The 13529-nt window shown below is 37.1% G+C and overlaps 1 protein-coding gene across 5 annotated transcripts in view; it reads right to left on the reverse strand.

Annotated features, from left to right (window-relative positions):
* The window catches only part of GARNL3 (GTPase activating Rap/RanGAP domain like 3), a 57184-nt gene that overhangs the window by 21228 nt on the left and 22427 nt on the right, over positions 1-13529 (reverse strand). For 3 of the 5 annotated variants that reach the window (XM_075772642.1, XM_075772646.1, XM_075772644.1), the window contains exons 7-17: positions 13444-13507; positions 13153-13179; positions 12667-12742; positions 11958-12056; positions 11301-11404; positions 9976-10084; positions 7543-7588; positions 3832-3938; positions 2856-2977; positions 1962-2066; positions 508-582 (exon numbers count right to left, since the gene is read on the reverse strand). In XM_075772642.1, the coding sequence (XP_075628757.1) occupies positions 508-582; positions 1962-2066; positions 2856-2977; positions 3832-3938; positions 7543-7588; positions 9976-10084; positions 11301-11404; positions 11958-12056; positions 12667-12742; positions 13153-13179; positions 13444-13507 (934 nt within the window). The remainder of the gene's footprint in view (positions 1-507; positions 583-1961; positions 2067-2855; positions 2978-3831; positions 3939-7542; positions 7589-9975; positions 10085-11300; positions 11405-11957; positions 12057-12666; positions 12743-13152; positions 13180-13443; positions 13508-13529) is intronic. The other 2 variants (XM_075772643.1, XM_075772645.1) reach the window with 1 other exon arrangement.

The following is a 13529-nucleotide window of genomic DNA, read 5'->3' on the forward strand; positions in this document are numbered from 1 at the left end:
GTATTCTCTGTACTTACCACCCAGAGTCTGCCCCTCCTCCCCCAATTTAAATATTAGCTGAAGTCTCTCAAATTCTAGAAGCGCTTCTGAAGCTTCTGTATATAAGATGCATGCAGAAGAGTGTGGTTTGCATCTTTCACTCCCTAATGCCCTTGAACAAAATCTGGTACTACAGGAAATAAAAACACAACTGAATTCTGTTTTAAACTTGATACAGAAGTTAAAATAAAATATGATTGCATATGGAAAATGGCATTTCCATCAAATATTCTCAGATATAAAAATATCCACACTTGCTTTAACTTGAGAAGTGCTTCTGCCTTCAGGCTCATCTGTTATTAATTCGATGCTGGCAGCAGAATCACTTTGACACTATAAACTTTCACCTTTGCTGCTGCAGCATCTAACTACAAAAGTAAATAAACAGTATGCAGAACTGATATGCAGTGTCATACCCGATAGCATTTTTTTTTTTGTAACTCTCCTCAGACAGACAGGTTCACTCACCTCCTTTTTACAAAAGCTTGTGGTTGCCAAATTAGCTGTGGCATCCCCTTTCACAGTGGTTTTCAATTTCAATGCCTAATACAAACAGATGTTGTATTTAAATTGAGTTTTTGTCAGCATTACCCAAGCTAAAGACTATAAAGAAAGGACAACTTAGGACTACAAAGTAACTCCAGTTTGGAACTCCCATCATATTTTAAGTAATTAGGAAAGAAGTGGAATTCTGTATATTCTGAACAAAGTCTGTGTGAATCACTAGATGGCTGCTAGTGGCTTATAGGTTTCTGTACTTTTAATAACCATGTTTTTCTTTAACTTCTGTAAAGTTATTAGTAAACTTGAGAAATAAATCATTGGTTACTTCTGTCTGAGTATTACAAAACACACTCACTTCCCCCCCGCCTGGAGTGACTAGCTATTTCAGGGTGGTTGGGGAAAGGATGGGCACAGCACAGAGGAGCAGACTTGCCAAGGCAAGCTTTAACAGCCCTGAGATTCTTTTGCATCAGTTCTCAAACACTTGGCTCCATTCTCTACCGGATCGGGAACTTTTCAGACTCTTCCACTCTTTAGCTTACTAACTCAGATAAAAAAAATGGGAGGGAAGAGAGGAGGCTTGGGTTTCACTGGGAGATATGTGTGTGTGTGTGTTTGGGTTTGTTTTTTTTTCTTTTTTTCCTTTTCTGTTTTGGTTTCCTGCTTTGTTAAGTCCTGCTGAGCTAAATCAGCTCAGAAAAGAGGTATTCTTCAGATAAGCAGCAGAACCATGTCACCAGTCCAGGATCAAGAAGAGACAAGCAGGAAGGGACAAGGGAACTGATGAGCACAAATACTGTCTTTTTTTTTTTTGTGCTGCAATGAACTCTCCGATCAAACTAGACTATCTAAATCATCAGGAAGTTTTACTCTTCACTGAATCAAAATGTCAATGAACCCACAGAAGATTTGAGTCGGCATCTGGTATGTTCAAAGATGCGTGGCAACCTCAGACTTAGCAGAAAGCCTGTCGAAACTTCTTCCTGGCTGAAGTAAGGTAAATAATTTCTAAGAAATTCAAGCTTAACAAAACATATAGTGGAAATCCATGAAAGATTATGTTTCTCCAAAGCACAGAAAAAGACAGAGCACTCTTCTGCTTGGAGGCAGAAAGCATCTGCTGCACGAAGTAAGGAAAGACCTTTTAGGTTTGATCCTAAGGTGTGATTTTTCCAACCTTCATTTAGCTTACGTATTTTATAAATATTTGTAATTGTGTTGCGTACCTCAGATGTCACAGATAAATACTTCACATTTTACCTTAACGTAGCTTAAACTAATGCAATACCACAAAACTATTTCTGACCAGACAGAACTGTATTAAGTCCTGACATAACTCTGCAAGCTAATCAAATTCTAACAAAAGGGGTGATGCAGTCTTTGGAAACATTGGTGCATACCTCCTAAACTGATCCTACCTGACCAAGTCGGACAAACTCTGCTTGCCGAGCTTCCTCTTTTTTCCGTGTTGATTTTGGGGACTCCGGTAGCACGTCACTGAAGGACCTTCTATTAAGCATGTTCTAAAACAGGAAATGTTTCCTTTTTAAACTGAACCAAAAGTTTTCATAATCTTTTAATCTGAATTAACTTAATGTGATATCGTTTAAATTTTCTCTTTTTTTTTTTTTTGATATTTTCCTGTAGTGATGAATCTAACTAATCTAGCTTCTCAGCAGAAATTGTAACTCTTCCAATCCTAGAGCGCTTTACTTTCCAACCTGACCTAGTTTATCACTGTCATATTCTATACAGTCACAACAAAGACTGCAGACATGAATACACGGACAAAAAAGTTTAAGCAGATCTACTTAGCTAAGAGAAATAAACAGTGGGAAAAAAGTTAGCACCTTGCTAATTTTAGAAGTATTGAACGTCTTTTTAGTTAGTTAAGAATCACCTTAAGAGTAAGTCTTCATCATCTAAAATGAAGTTATCTCATTGTTACCCAAGGGTAAAAATGATCCAAATTTACACATAGCGGAACGAGTAAGCACAGTTTTTATGGTGACGAGACTAATACCTGTATTTGCTGTAAGGTATGCTTGCTGCAGGTAAGCTTATGCAAAGTATGACATTTTTATGCTTCTCCTCACACCTGGTTTAAACAAATCCACAAAGAGTCCTATCCTGAAAGGACTGCCTGCCAACTTTCATATAACTGTAGAACAAGTTATATAACAATTGGTGTTTAGCCTGGTGTATGCAATTCAGTGCTCATTAGGATTACAGTCTGTTAAAGCAACAGGACGTTCGATCTACCAGTGAGACCAGGAGAGCGCGTGTGAGGGATGCGGAGACTTCTGACTTACATTTACCTTGTGTAGATCAGGCATCAGGTCCTGGTATAAAGAGCGGATCAGCATGTCTAGAGTGCGTTGACGTTTCTGAGAAAATGTTGGGGTTTCCAAGGTGGCTTTTTCCCCATTTATTACTAAAATATTATGGAAAAGAAGGTACATTATCTAAATGAACTTTGACGACTTCCACAGACTCTAGTTTGCACCTGTACAAAAAATACCTGTTTTCCCCTCAGTAATTTAGAGTTGCCTCCTTTTTGCACGTTTTTTAGTGAATAATGATCTCTTAAGCTTAAAAGGGAAAAATTAGTAATAGGTGAATTCTACAAGGTATCCCAGTAACCTCCTAACTAATAAAAAAAAAAAAAGACCAACTGCTAATTGATTTAAGTACTAAACCAATTTAAATATGTGAAATGAGTTATTAGTCAAGTTCCTGTCAGGTAAGCATCTAATTATAATCATCACAAACAGTTCTCAAAGATTTCTTTCTCACAGATTTAGAAGGGCAAGTAAGGGTCAATGAAAACTGGAACTGAATCATTACAGCATTAAAAAGTTTTTAAAGGTGCTGAAAGGCACCTATGCATCATGCATTCAGAAAAGCTTATATTTTCAGAGCTGCTAGCCTAACACCTTCTATTACTAGGTATTGAACAGCATTATAAATTCTTTCAGATCTCCAAGTACTTTAAGAAAATGCAAAGCTAAATACGGCTGCACATCCTGCAAACGTAAAAGTCAGTATGTATCTAGTAGCCTGAGAAGCATAATTGCATAGAAATTAATTTTTTTTGTTAATCCCACTGGAACAGTTTGATGGAATTGATATCCCACCTATGGTACAGATTTGAAAAAAAAAAAAAAAAATTCTACACAGAACAGTAGCATACACAAGAAAATGTGTTTATATTTTAAGCATCATGAATTTAAATCTATTAAAGCACTTATTAAAAAAGCATTTCTAGCAAAAGAAAAACTGACTTACATTTCACTAACACAAAATCCCTGAATTCCTGGTGATTTGTAAACACAGGTGGGGATGGAAGGGGAGGCCCAAAGAGAGGAACACTTTCTTCTGAAAAGATTTTCAGCCTATTGAAAGAACAGATCCTTATCTACATTGAAAGCCACATTCAAACCCACCGTTTTTACAGACACTATTCCAAACAGAAGAAAGAACTGGAAACTGTTAACTGGGTATGTCTTAGGTAAGAACTCCCATGGGTCTAATAAAAAACCATTTACCTGGAGTTATTCACTTGAGCAAAATTCTGCTTCCTTTACACAAACTAACACTGGGACACTAAAAATTACAGCAGATCTTTGCAGTTTTACTCACAGAACAACGCTTTTAGTGGCACTAGCAAAATCTAGTCCTTTCCAAAAAAGCTGTAAAAGAACAGTTCTTCACCTACAAAATACATTCTCCTTGCAGATTTCTACCTTACCTACGCATTCTCCACACACATAAAATACTTGATTTTTTTCTGAATAACAATGGCTTATACAGCCAAATCTGTATCTCAGGAATAGCAAATTCATCTTCACTGAGAAAGAAAGAGAACGACTTCTACGACAGCTGGACCTGCTGAGTTCTTTTGATCCGTAAGGAGCCCGGCACAGCAAGAATGAATGGCAGGTACAAAAACCGTGCGTACAACATGCTCAGCAAGCCATAGCTTCTTTAAAGTAAGTAATCATTCCTTGGTATTTCAAGCGACAGTCTGCACAATTTTCTTCACTGTAAGACAGCAGTCAGATAAAGATCTTCCAAGTAGCACGTGCAGCTGACATGGGTCACAGCAAGTTAAGTGGTAAAATTATAGATTCGACCCACCTCTACTGTTAGACAAAACAGTCAGAATTTGCTTAAAAAACCAGCAGTGATTGACTGGTATTGAGTCAAATGGATTCTAATGGATTCATCCAGTCTTTTTCCATGAAAATTTAGAAACTGTGCATACAATCTGAAATGTAGTATTACATTTGCATGAATATTGATCGTTCTAATACCAGTTTCACAGATTAAAGACAATTTCAGACATGCCCTACGTCTATGTTACTCCATTCATGTAAAAAATAATCGTTTATCACTACACAGGGTGTGGAATGTTCCTTGGCTAGAACAGAATGAGTTAAGATGGGGAAAACCACAACAAAACTGACCAAAACAATAAATTTACTGAGTGACATAAAGTAATTCTAAGCAGAAATTCAGTGTCAGACCTCACAGTGGCATTGCATATGAAACAAGGAAAATTTGAATCAAAAGACTAGAGTATCCCCTCTTTCTCTTGACTGAAATTTTGGCCAATTGAAAGACGGTCTTCACAAAAAAACAACAGAAGGAACAAGAGTCCCACGTGGGCCTAAGGTGAAGGGACAGACAGAAATGTAACTAGGCCAAGCTGAAACATACAATAATGTATTAAGCCTGTCATATAGGGTAAAAACACCGTGTGGTATGCACTACAAGAAGATCTGTTAAGACCGGCAGAATGAAGCAACCAAAGAATAAGATGGACTGATCTAGTAAAAGCAGTCCGTTATTCAGAGCAAGAGAGACAAATTTGTCTTATTTACTGATACTAATTTTTTCCGCAAATAAACAGCAATGTAAAAAGCATTTAGCATGGCTAGCCCATCTACTATTAGCTTACAATTAGGACAACATTCACTTCTTAAAGGCTAACGGGGCATGTATGCCCAGGTTTCTGTCCCAAAATGAGAAGAATACAAGGAAAGAAGGAAAGAAGTAACTGAGCTTTCACTGCACACTGGAATCATGAACATGTTTTGTGTCTCTCACCAACCTGGGAATGCTGAGAAGCAGAACCTATGAGGACAATAAATTGAAAAACAATTTCAAGAAGGTGCTCATAAAATCTTAGAGCAAAACGAAACTACTACTCCTTTTACCTGCACCACTGACATTTTCCAAAACAAACCTTAGCTATAAATAGGAGGGAGGAAAAGCAGCCCCCATATGCAAACTGAAGTATCATGCTGTTGGATTCTTCTCTGGAGCTGGATTTTATAGCATGCTGGAGAAACACAGTAATATAGATTTCTCTCATCTTACTGAATCAAGTTTCTTTGCTATACTGAAAGTTATTTCTAGTGAAAAATTCTTTTGAGATCTACTAGTCCATATACGTATCCCCCCTGTGGATATACACACGCCTCAAGCACCCAAGTTTGTAGACTTTCAACTCCTGCGCCTATTTGGCATACATATGCTTTGTCTCATCTCATACTGCACCATCAAGAGCAACAAGGATGGTGTGAACCTTCTCCTTCAGCATGCCCGAAAATAAAGACTCCCAAATATTAAGGTACTCGAAGAAAAAGGTAAGATAGGAGAAAGCACACATATTAATCAGCAAGCTCTCTTAAGAAATCTAGTTAATACTAATCCATTTTCGTCGCCTTCACGCTGTGCATTTCTACATTTGCACTGCAGATGATTTCAAGTAAACATTCATAAATGAGTAAGTAGAGGTGCAGTTGCACAAAAAGCACCAAACTCTTACTGCTAACGATCAAGTTTTGGAGCTAAGCAAGAAGGCTTAGTCGGTCCTGTGTCTTTGAGATACAAAAAAAGTTCCAGTAACCTATACTGCAGACAGAAGAACAGATTCTTAGATGACCATGAAGACTGCACAGCCTATGAAGTATAAAAAACTTCCAAAGCATGCCAGAATTTACATATGTTGGAACGGCTGGAACCAAGTGATTGGATCTGAGCAGCAGCTTCCATGGACCGTGGCTGGTATCAGTGGTCTGCACGGTGCATTGCGGGAGAGGCTAAAAGAATGCCCTCTACACTTGTACTATATTCCTTAGCTGCCAAAGTGAGGTGGGTTGCTCAAAAAAAGCACCAGTGCCAGGTGATCAGTTCCAGGGATATTGCTGGTCTCTCTCACAATCTGCCTGAGTCCTCAAAGTTACGGAATTGTCAAGGAAGGAGGAAGCAAAACTAATCCACCTAAGGACCCTGTATTCCTAGAAGCCATTTCCAAGTTCAGTTTCCTTCGTTCCACAAGGAGCTAACGAGTAGTTCACCTCAAAGGAGCAGACCCAATGCTGTCAACCTTCAGCTCCGTCCTGCAAATGCAGGGTAGAATAATTTGCAGACAGTTTAAAATTTTGCTAAATAATAACTATGTCATGCAGGCTCACACAGCCATTAGAAATTTGCCTTCAAAGCCTAAACACATTGACCTCCCCCTTCCATCTTGCAAAGTTTTTAGCTTTGAGTGTTGCAGACATACACACAAACATTCCAGTTTGAGGCATAATTTTAGTTTCATGCCTTGAAATTTCCTTTCTAGTGCTGGATAAACCAAACATTTTGGTTTCCTAATATAAATTCTCTAGCCATAAGAGACTTCAGCATCTGAGCTGGCAGTGATTTCAAACCTAACCAATCTTCTCCTCAGGCACATATCCAAAAGAGAATCCAATTCTCCCATTTCTTTTGACCTAGTCTTAGCAGTCAATGACAGCGTATTTTCAACAGAAAACAGATCACTACAGACATCGCTAGTACTTTGTAAACAAGAAATAACAGCGGCAAGTCTACATCCTGCACTGAGAACTGCAGCACACGGTGTTAGCTAAAGGGTGGTTCTTTTCTTTTCTTTCTCTTTACTGCTCATTCAGCAGGAAGTTATTTGTTACAATCAGCACCTACCTGTAACTATCATTCTGCTTATTATATCTCACTAAGGCAAAAATATCTGCCATGCAGTTAAGGAAGTTAATCCAGTGCTAATGAAGCTCACATGTATTTTAATACATTTTTTTCCCCTGCAGCAGAGCGCAGATTTAATAAAGCTAAAATATATTAATCAATGTAAATATATAAAATATTCTAGAGTATACATATTCTACTGTTTATAAAGGAGGTCCCATACAAAATTTTGTATTTGATCAACAGTTTAAAAATTGAGCTAGTACCACTAATACAGACTTCTTGTCGTTATATGAAGCGTAAAACGTGCTATATAGTTTTGTGTTTTGTGTGTTTGATAGACTTGTGGTTAAAAATTCTTTAAGTTGCTAAAAAAGTACTGAATCTGAACTTCGCCTATACCAAAACTGAAGAAAAGATTCCAATGTAATAATTTAGCTAGCAGAATTGTAAGAAAAGAGAGGAGGATTTAAATTGCCATTACACAAAAATGTATTACCAGTCTTGATTCATGACTTTGGGCAAAAAGTCAGAGAAATCCTTATGGTTGCCTTGCAAGATATTTTTATGGAATCAATTAGAGGCTTCTTGCTTTGACAGATTTCCTTAACACCGTCTCTAAGTTTTTAGACCTTATAAACAGTGTCAAAGAAAGAGTAAGTCCGAATAACTTCACAGGCTGTATGGGTTTGTTCCAGATCGAATAAAGAGACCTTTGCTGCTGGCTGTGATCAGCACTATCAGAGACTGCGCAATAAAAAAAGACTTACAATGGGATTCGATTATTTCGGCGTAAGTATCCAGTGCTGTTTAAGATGCTTGAGAGTATACTGCCTAGTCTCCAACTGCTGTTCCAAAAGGGGCACAGATCTCCTGTAGGCTGAGGGTCATATCCGCCCGACCTGTACAGGTATGTTGGGACACCTAAATTGGTGGTGGATGCCTTTATTTGGGTAAGTCAATCCTACCCCAGAGATGACACACAGCAAACCCTTACCGCAGCTATCATTGCTGTATAGGACATCACAGGGGGATATCTGCATGCTAGTTTTTTCCATTGTAGAAGTAACAAAAAAGGGGTGCTATGGTATGTAAGAAAATAAGTACGAAGTGCTAGTTCAGATTCATTGATCAGTGCCAATCCCCAGTTTTCTTGCGGACACCTTTATCCCTGGCTACTGTCAACTGAAAATATCAGGAAGGTGCTATGATTCCATTGACCAGCTACGGACTACTTAAAATGACCTAAATGATAACATGTCCTTATGGATTCAGGGCACATCTGCACCTCCAACTCATTATAACACCAAGGACAGTTGAACCTCAAAATGTTTGTCAAAAAAATCAAAAAGAGTGGGGTGTATCAATTACATCATAACAAGTCCCCCCAACAGCAATAAGGGAAGAATTATTCCTTTTTTACTAGTGCTGACAGTCTGATGAAGAGGTACATTGGCTTGATAAACATTTCTTATTAACAATATTTAGGTTCCTCTGGTATCTAAAAGTAGGGGGTTTTGGGGGGGTTTTTTCGGTTGATCGGTTTGGGGGTTTTTTGTTTGTTTTTTTAATTGTGGAAATTTTTTTGTTCTAGTCACTTCTTCCATTTAAAGAGGTTAAAATTAAGAACTTAAATCTAAAATATAAGACCAGCCATGGGCGAAACTAGCAAGACAGTTCTAACAACAGTTAGTCAGCCTGAGAACTAGGTTTAGAAGTCGTAAGCTTTGCGATCATTTTTAAAAAAATCAGCAACAGAGCATGGGAAGATAGGAGAGTTCTTCTTTCCACCTGTTTTTCTTCATTCCATTCCACCTACCCTAAGAGATATCAGATGGGGATATATGGACCACCAGTGCAACTCCATAATAATCCCAAGCGATTGGCAGCTGGTTTTCAGAATCATATCATCTTTACAATGTCTTCAACCTAAAGTCTGAAAAACACAGGCTGCCAAAAATCTGGAGAGTATGTGGTCTATGGTCTGAAAGATTTGAGAAACACTAATCTATAATACAGAAATACCTAAAATAATCTAAACGTTAAAAGGCAATATTCAGTAGTTCATGCCAAATTAATTCACATCACTAACAGAAGTATTTTTATGAATTTATATTTTATGAAAATGTATCAAATTTAATTTGTGAAGTGACCCAAATAAATGCCTTCAATAAAAATACAACTTAAAAATCACATTCTTGCTTTGACCTTATCTTCTAAGGGGTTCAACATAAAAATTGTTTTATGAGGCAGACTTAGAGACTACTAGTCAAGCAGTTGAAGGTAAGGATGCAAGAATGCAACTGTCTTTCTAAACTAGTTTTCACTTCCATAAACAGCATGCAGGAAGGACTTAGGGCAGCATTAAAAGTAATATTGATCTTTTTTTTTAAAAAAAAAAAAAGTCACTAGAAAATGTAAGGAAAAAGATACGCGTAAAATGAGAGCGAATCATGGATGGCTTGAATGCTGGAGAAGACTCTTCACCTTCCTGAAATACGATAGTGACAATATCATTTCCAATATGTCGCTTCCTTTCTACCTGGAAAAAAAAACAAAAAACCCAAAAAACCAAACAAAAAAACAAACCAAAACAAAAAGGGGGGGGAGGGGGAGGAGAGACGAACACAATGACTTAGAAGACATAAATAAATAGCTTAACAATTCTGTGAGAGAATGGTTAAACAATATTCCTAAATAGAAGAATTATGGTCAATATGATTGAAGCCAATATAAAATTATTACTTAACTATAAGCAAGTAAACCTAGCAATGCCATGGTGCACACACAAGGCAGCTGCTGAAACAGCAGTTATCGCATATTTTTAAGTTAGCAAAGCACTCATAATTTCCATAATTAATATTCACAAATTGGGCACAGGACACCTAGCATTCCAAAAAAGCAAATCCACCACTTGAAATAGAAGGAGAAACACCCTGATGATGAGTTATTCTTTAAAAACAGTAAGTGTCCTGATCGGCCTCTGGTTTCTGGTGTGATCTTGTCATCAATCCAAGGTAAAAGCATGAGAAAACTGACCTGGAAATGGGGAAAAAAAAAAAAAAAAACCAACAAACCATAATATAATTAAATCATCTAATTATATTATTATAACAATACATAACAAAATTATTGCTTAAATAAGAGTAAAACAAGTAATTTGAGAGTAATTTTAGGTAAATCATTATGGGTGTGTGATGTATAGGTAAATGCATGCGTTTATAAAGTATTTTTTTCATCATATACATAGAAAGGTTCAAGCAATGGATGGCAGCACATTTGAACAAGTACCCAAGAATGCACCTAGTCAATCTACAAGAGGGCAACAGCAGTGCTTGAGAGCAAACGCACAAAGCTTGCCATTAACACGCTCACGGGGGACTTTCTTTCAAGCTACACGAATTGCTGCCTGAGTAAGAGTTCTGTGTTACATATATGAGTATTCTGACAATTCACGCACAAATCTAATTTCCAGCCTTCCTGAATTCTTTAGGGTAATGGTAATCGCAGCAGTGAAGCTCTACAAGTCATCTGAATAACAGAATACTTCATCACTTCTCCGTCAATTAATTTTGACCTTCTTCACAAGTGTCTTTTGTACCATAATAGAGATGATATGATACATTAAATTCTAACAAACATCATGAAGTTTTCAGCATTAGGTATAATATTGAGGGAAAAAATATAGCAAAAGTCTTAAGACTTACATTTCTAAAATATTAACTGGGGGCGGGGTGGGGGGGAAGAGAACTATGTACCTGCTGCTTGTTCTCTCTAGAATATGGTAGCATGGTTGAAACATGGAACATAATTTCATGCCCTTGAAAAACTGTATAGATGGAACAGGTTCCTGTTGTATCATCTGCAAGGGAAGACAACAGTCTCAGCAGGTATGTGTCCTTTAAGTTTTGTAAGGATCAAAAGATATTTCGGGTCCCTCTATCAAACCTTCTTTAGGCACCCCTTCTTCTGATTCATTTTAGAAAATGTCCACGCTGCATGTTTTACAGTGGGTCCAAACCCAAGTTTGCAACCTAATCTGCACATTCACACATTTAAAACCTATGACGTCCTTCACCTAGCCTCCTGAAATCATGCATGGTTCTTCAAGCCATGATGCCCTACTATCATGAAGGAAGTAACATGTCAGGTTAATCTTCCCCCCATTCCAACATAAAATGAAACCATTCACTTTGAAAACACAGGTCATATAAACACTTTTCTTCAACTGCATTCCATTCCAGTGATTTAAGCTAACATGACTTTTTCTTGGTGAAGCAGAACATTTAGCATGCACAGGAAGAAGTCTGTTTTGGGATTGTATTATTTCTACAATATATACAATATGCACGTGCAATAAGCAAAAATATTTATATTGCACCACCCCCTCTTTTTTGCTTCAGATGAGTTCTTACTTTTAGTGTCCAGTCCTCCTCTGTAGCCTGTCCAGCCTTTCAAAGTAATTGTGTCACCCAAGAGATGCAAAAATCTTTGAAAGCTTTCACTTCCAGTTTCTACATGTGGAAAGGAGAAACATTACAACAGAGAAGCAGACGTAGTAATAGAACATCTATCAAAACCAATCAAAATACAGGAACAGATCCTGCTCCCAGGACGCAAGGACCAAAGTTTCAGCTGAGTTAGTTTCTCCTCACGTCGTCCAAGCCTTCTACCTTTACAGAAACAGTGTCCCAGTCTTGCGGACTAGGCATCATCATGTGACATTACAGAGTGACCTCTTTTGCTAACTCCAAGACACTGTTCAAGTGCACAGAAGAACGTGATCGTGCTGCAAAAACGTAAAAGTGAAAGAACTAGAAACAACAGTGACTTTTTGCAGGTAACATGAGCCGCCTCCTTCAACTGCTTCCTTTCTTCTAAATCTTACATTCTGTAGTCTATTTCTAGAAAAGACATTTTAATATCTTCCAAGTTGTAATAGTAGGTTTCCTAAAGAAACAGAAGATTCAACACTACAATTTTTCACCCAACACAAACATGAAAATCTAATAAAACTACTGTTCACATAACCATCACCTCCTTTTTGGTTTCCATGTGTAGACACTATCCTACATTTATTTATTCAGATGAATAAAACAATTAAGAAAAAGGTGAAAAACTCACCATTGCTGAACATTTCATCATCTGTAAGCTGCCCATCCTTAGCATAAAGGACTCCAAATTTAAAATTCACAGATCCCTGAGAAATAAAACTAAGTATTATATGATCAAGTAATCAAACAAAAGAACTAAAATAATGTTTTCTCTAAGGACTTTTATATACATACCTTTGTATACATCCTACACTTGGGAATATACATTTCATACCAACTCCATTACATGCTCAAGTAGCAGATACCTAGTAATGTACCTTTGATCATAGACTATGAATTCCATCATATAGTAAGTTGGTGATCTATTAATATATATTAATAATTGGCGCTTAAAATGATTTGTGATCTCATATATTGCAAAGAAATACTACATTTTCTTACTGCAACAAGCAATTGATTTCTAAGTTGACACAAGCATGTCAGTGCAAATATTTCAAACACGAAGCTGTATTCGTTGAACAGGTCTGTGAGCGAGGAGTAGTAAGTTTACATTTACCTCTTGCTCTTCAAGAACCAATAAATCCTGTAAACAAAACAATATCTTTAGCACACTGGTATTGAAGGTAACACAAATAAAACTGTAACATCCTGGTATATTTAAGTTTTGTTTTGAAGTGACCCATTCAACAGATAAAGACAGTTTACTTTGTAGTATCATCTAACCCTGCTCATCATTATTATCCTGCTACTGAAAGAAACAAATTCGTAGCATTTATAATTAATGACTTATTTTTCCAGAAAATAATAAAGAAAAAACAACCAAACATAAAAAGAAGACACCTCCTACCTTTTGTATCTCAGGATGAAAGATTTCCCTTGGGCTCTTTTCAAATTTGTCAAGGCTCATAGCACTGAAATGCAAAGGAAATACTG

The sequence above is a fragment of the Balearica regulorum genome, chromosome 20 (genome assembly GCF_011004875.1).
Source record: "Balearica regulorum gibbericeps isolate bBalReg1 chromosome 20, bBalReg1.pri, whole genome shotgun sequence".
NCBI lineage: Eukaryota > Metazoa > Chordata > Aves > Gruiformes > Gruidae > Balearica > Balearica regulorum.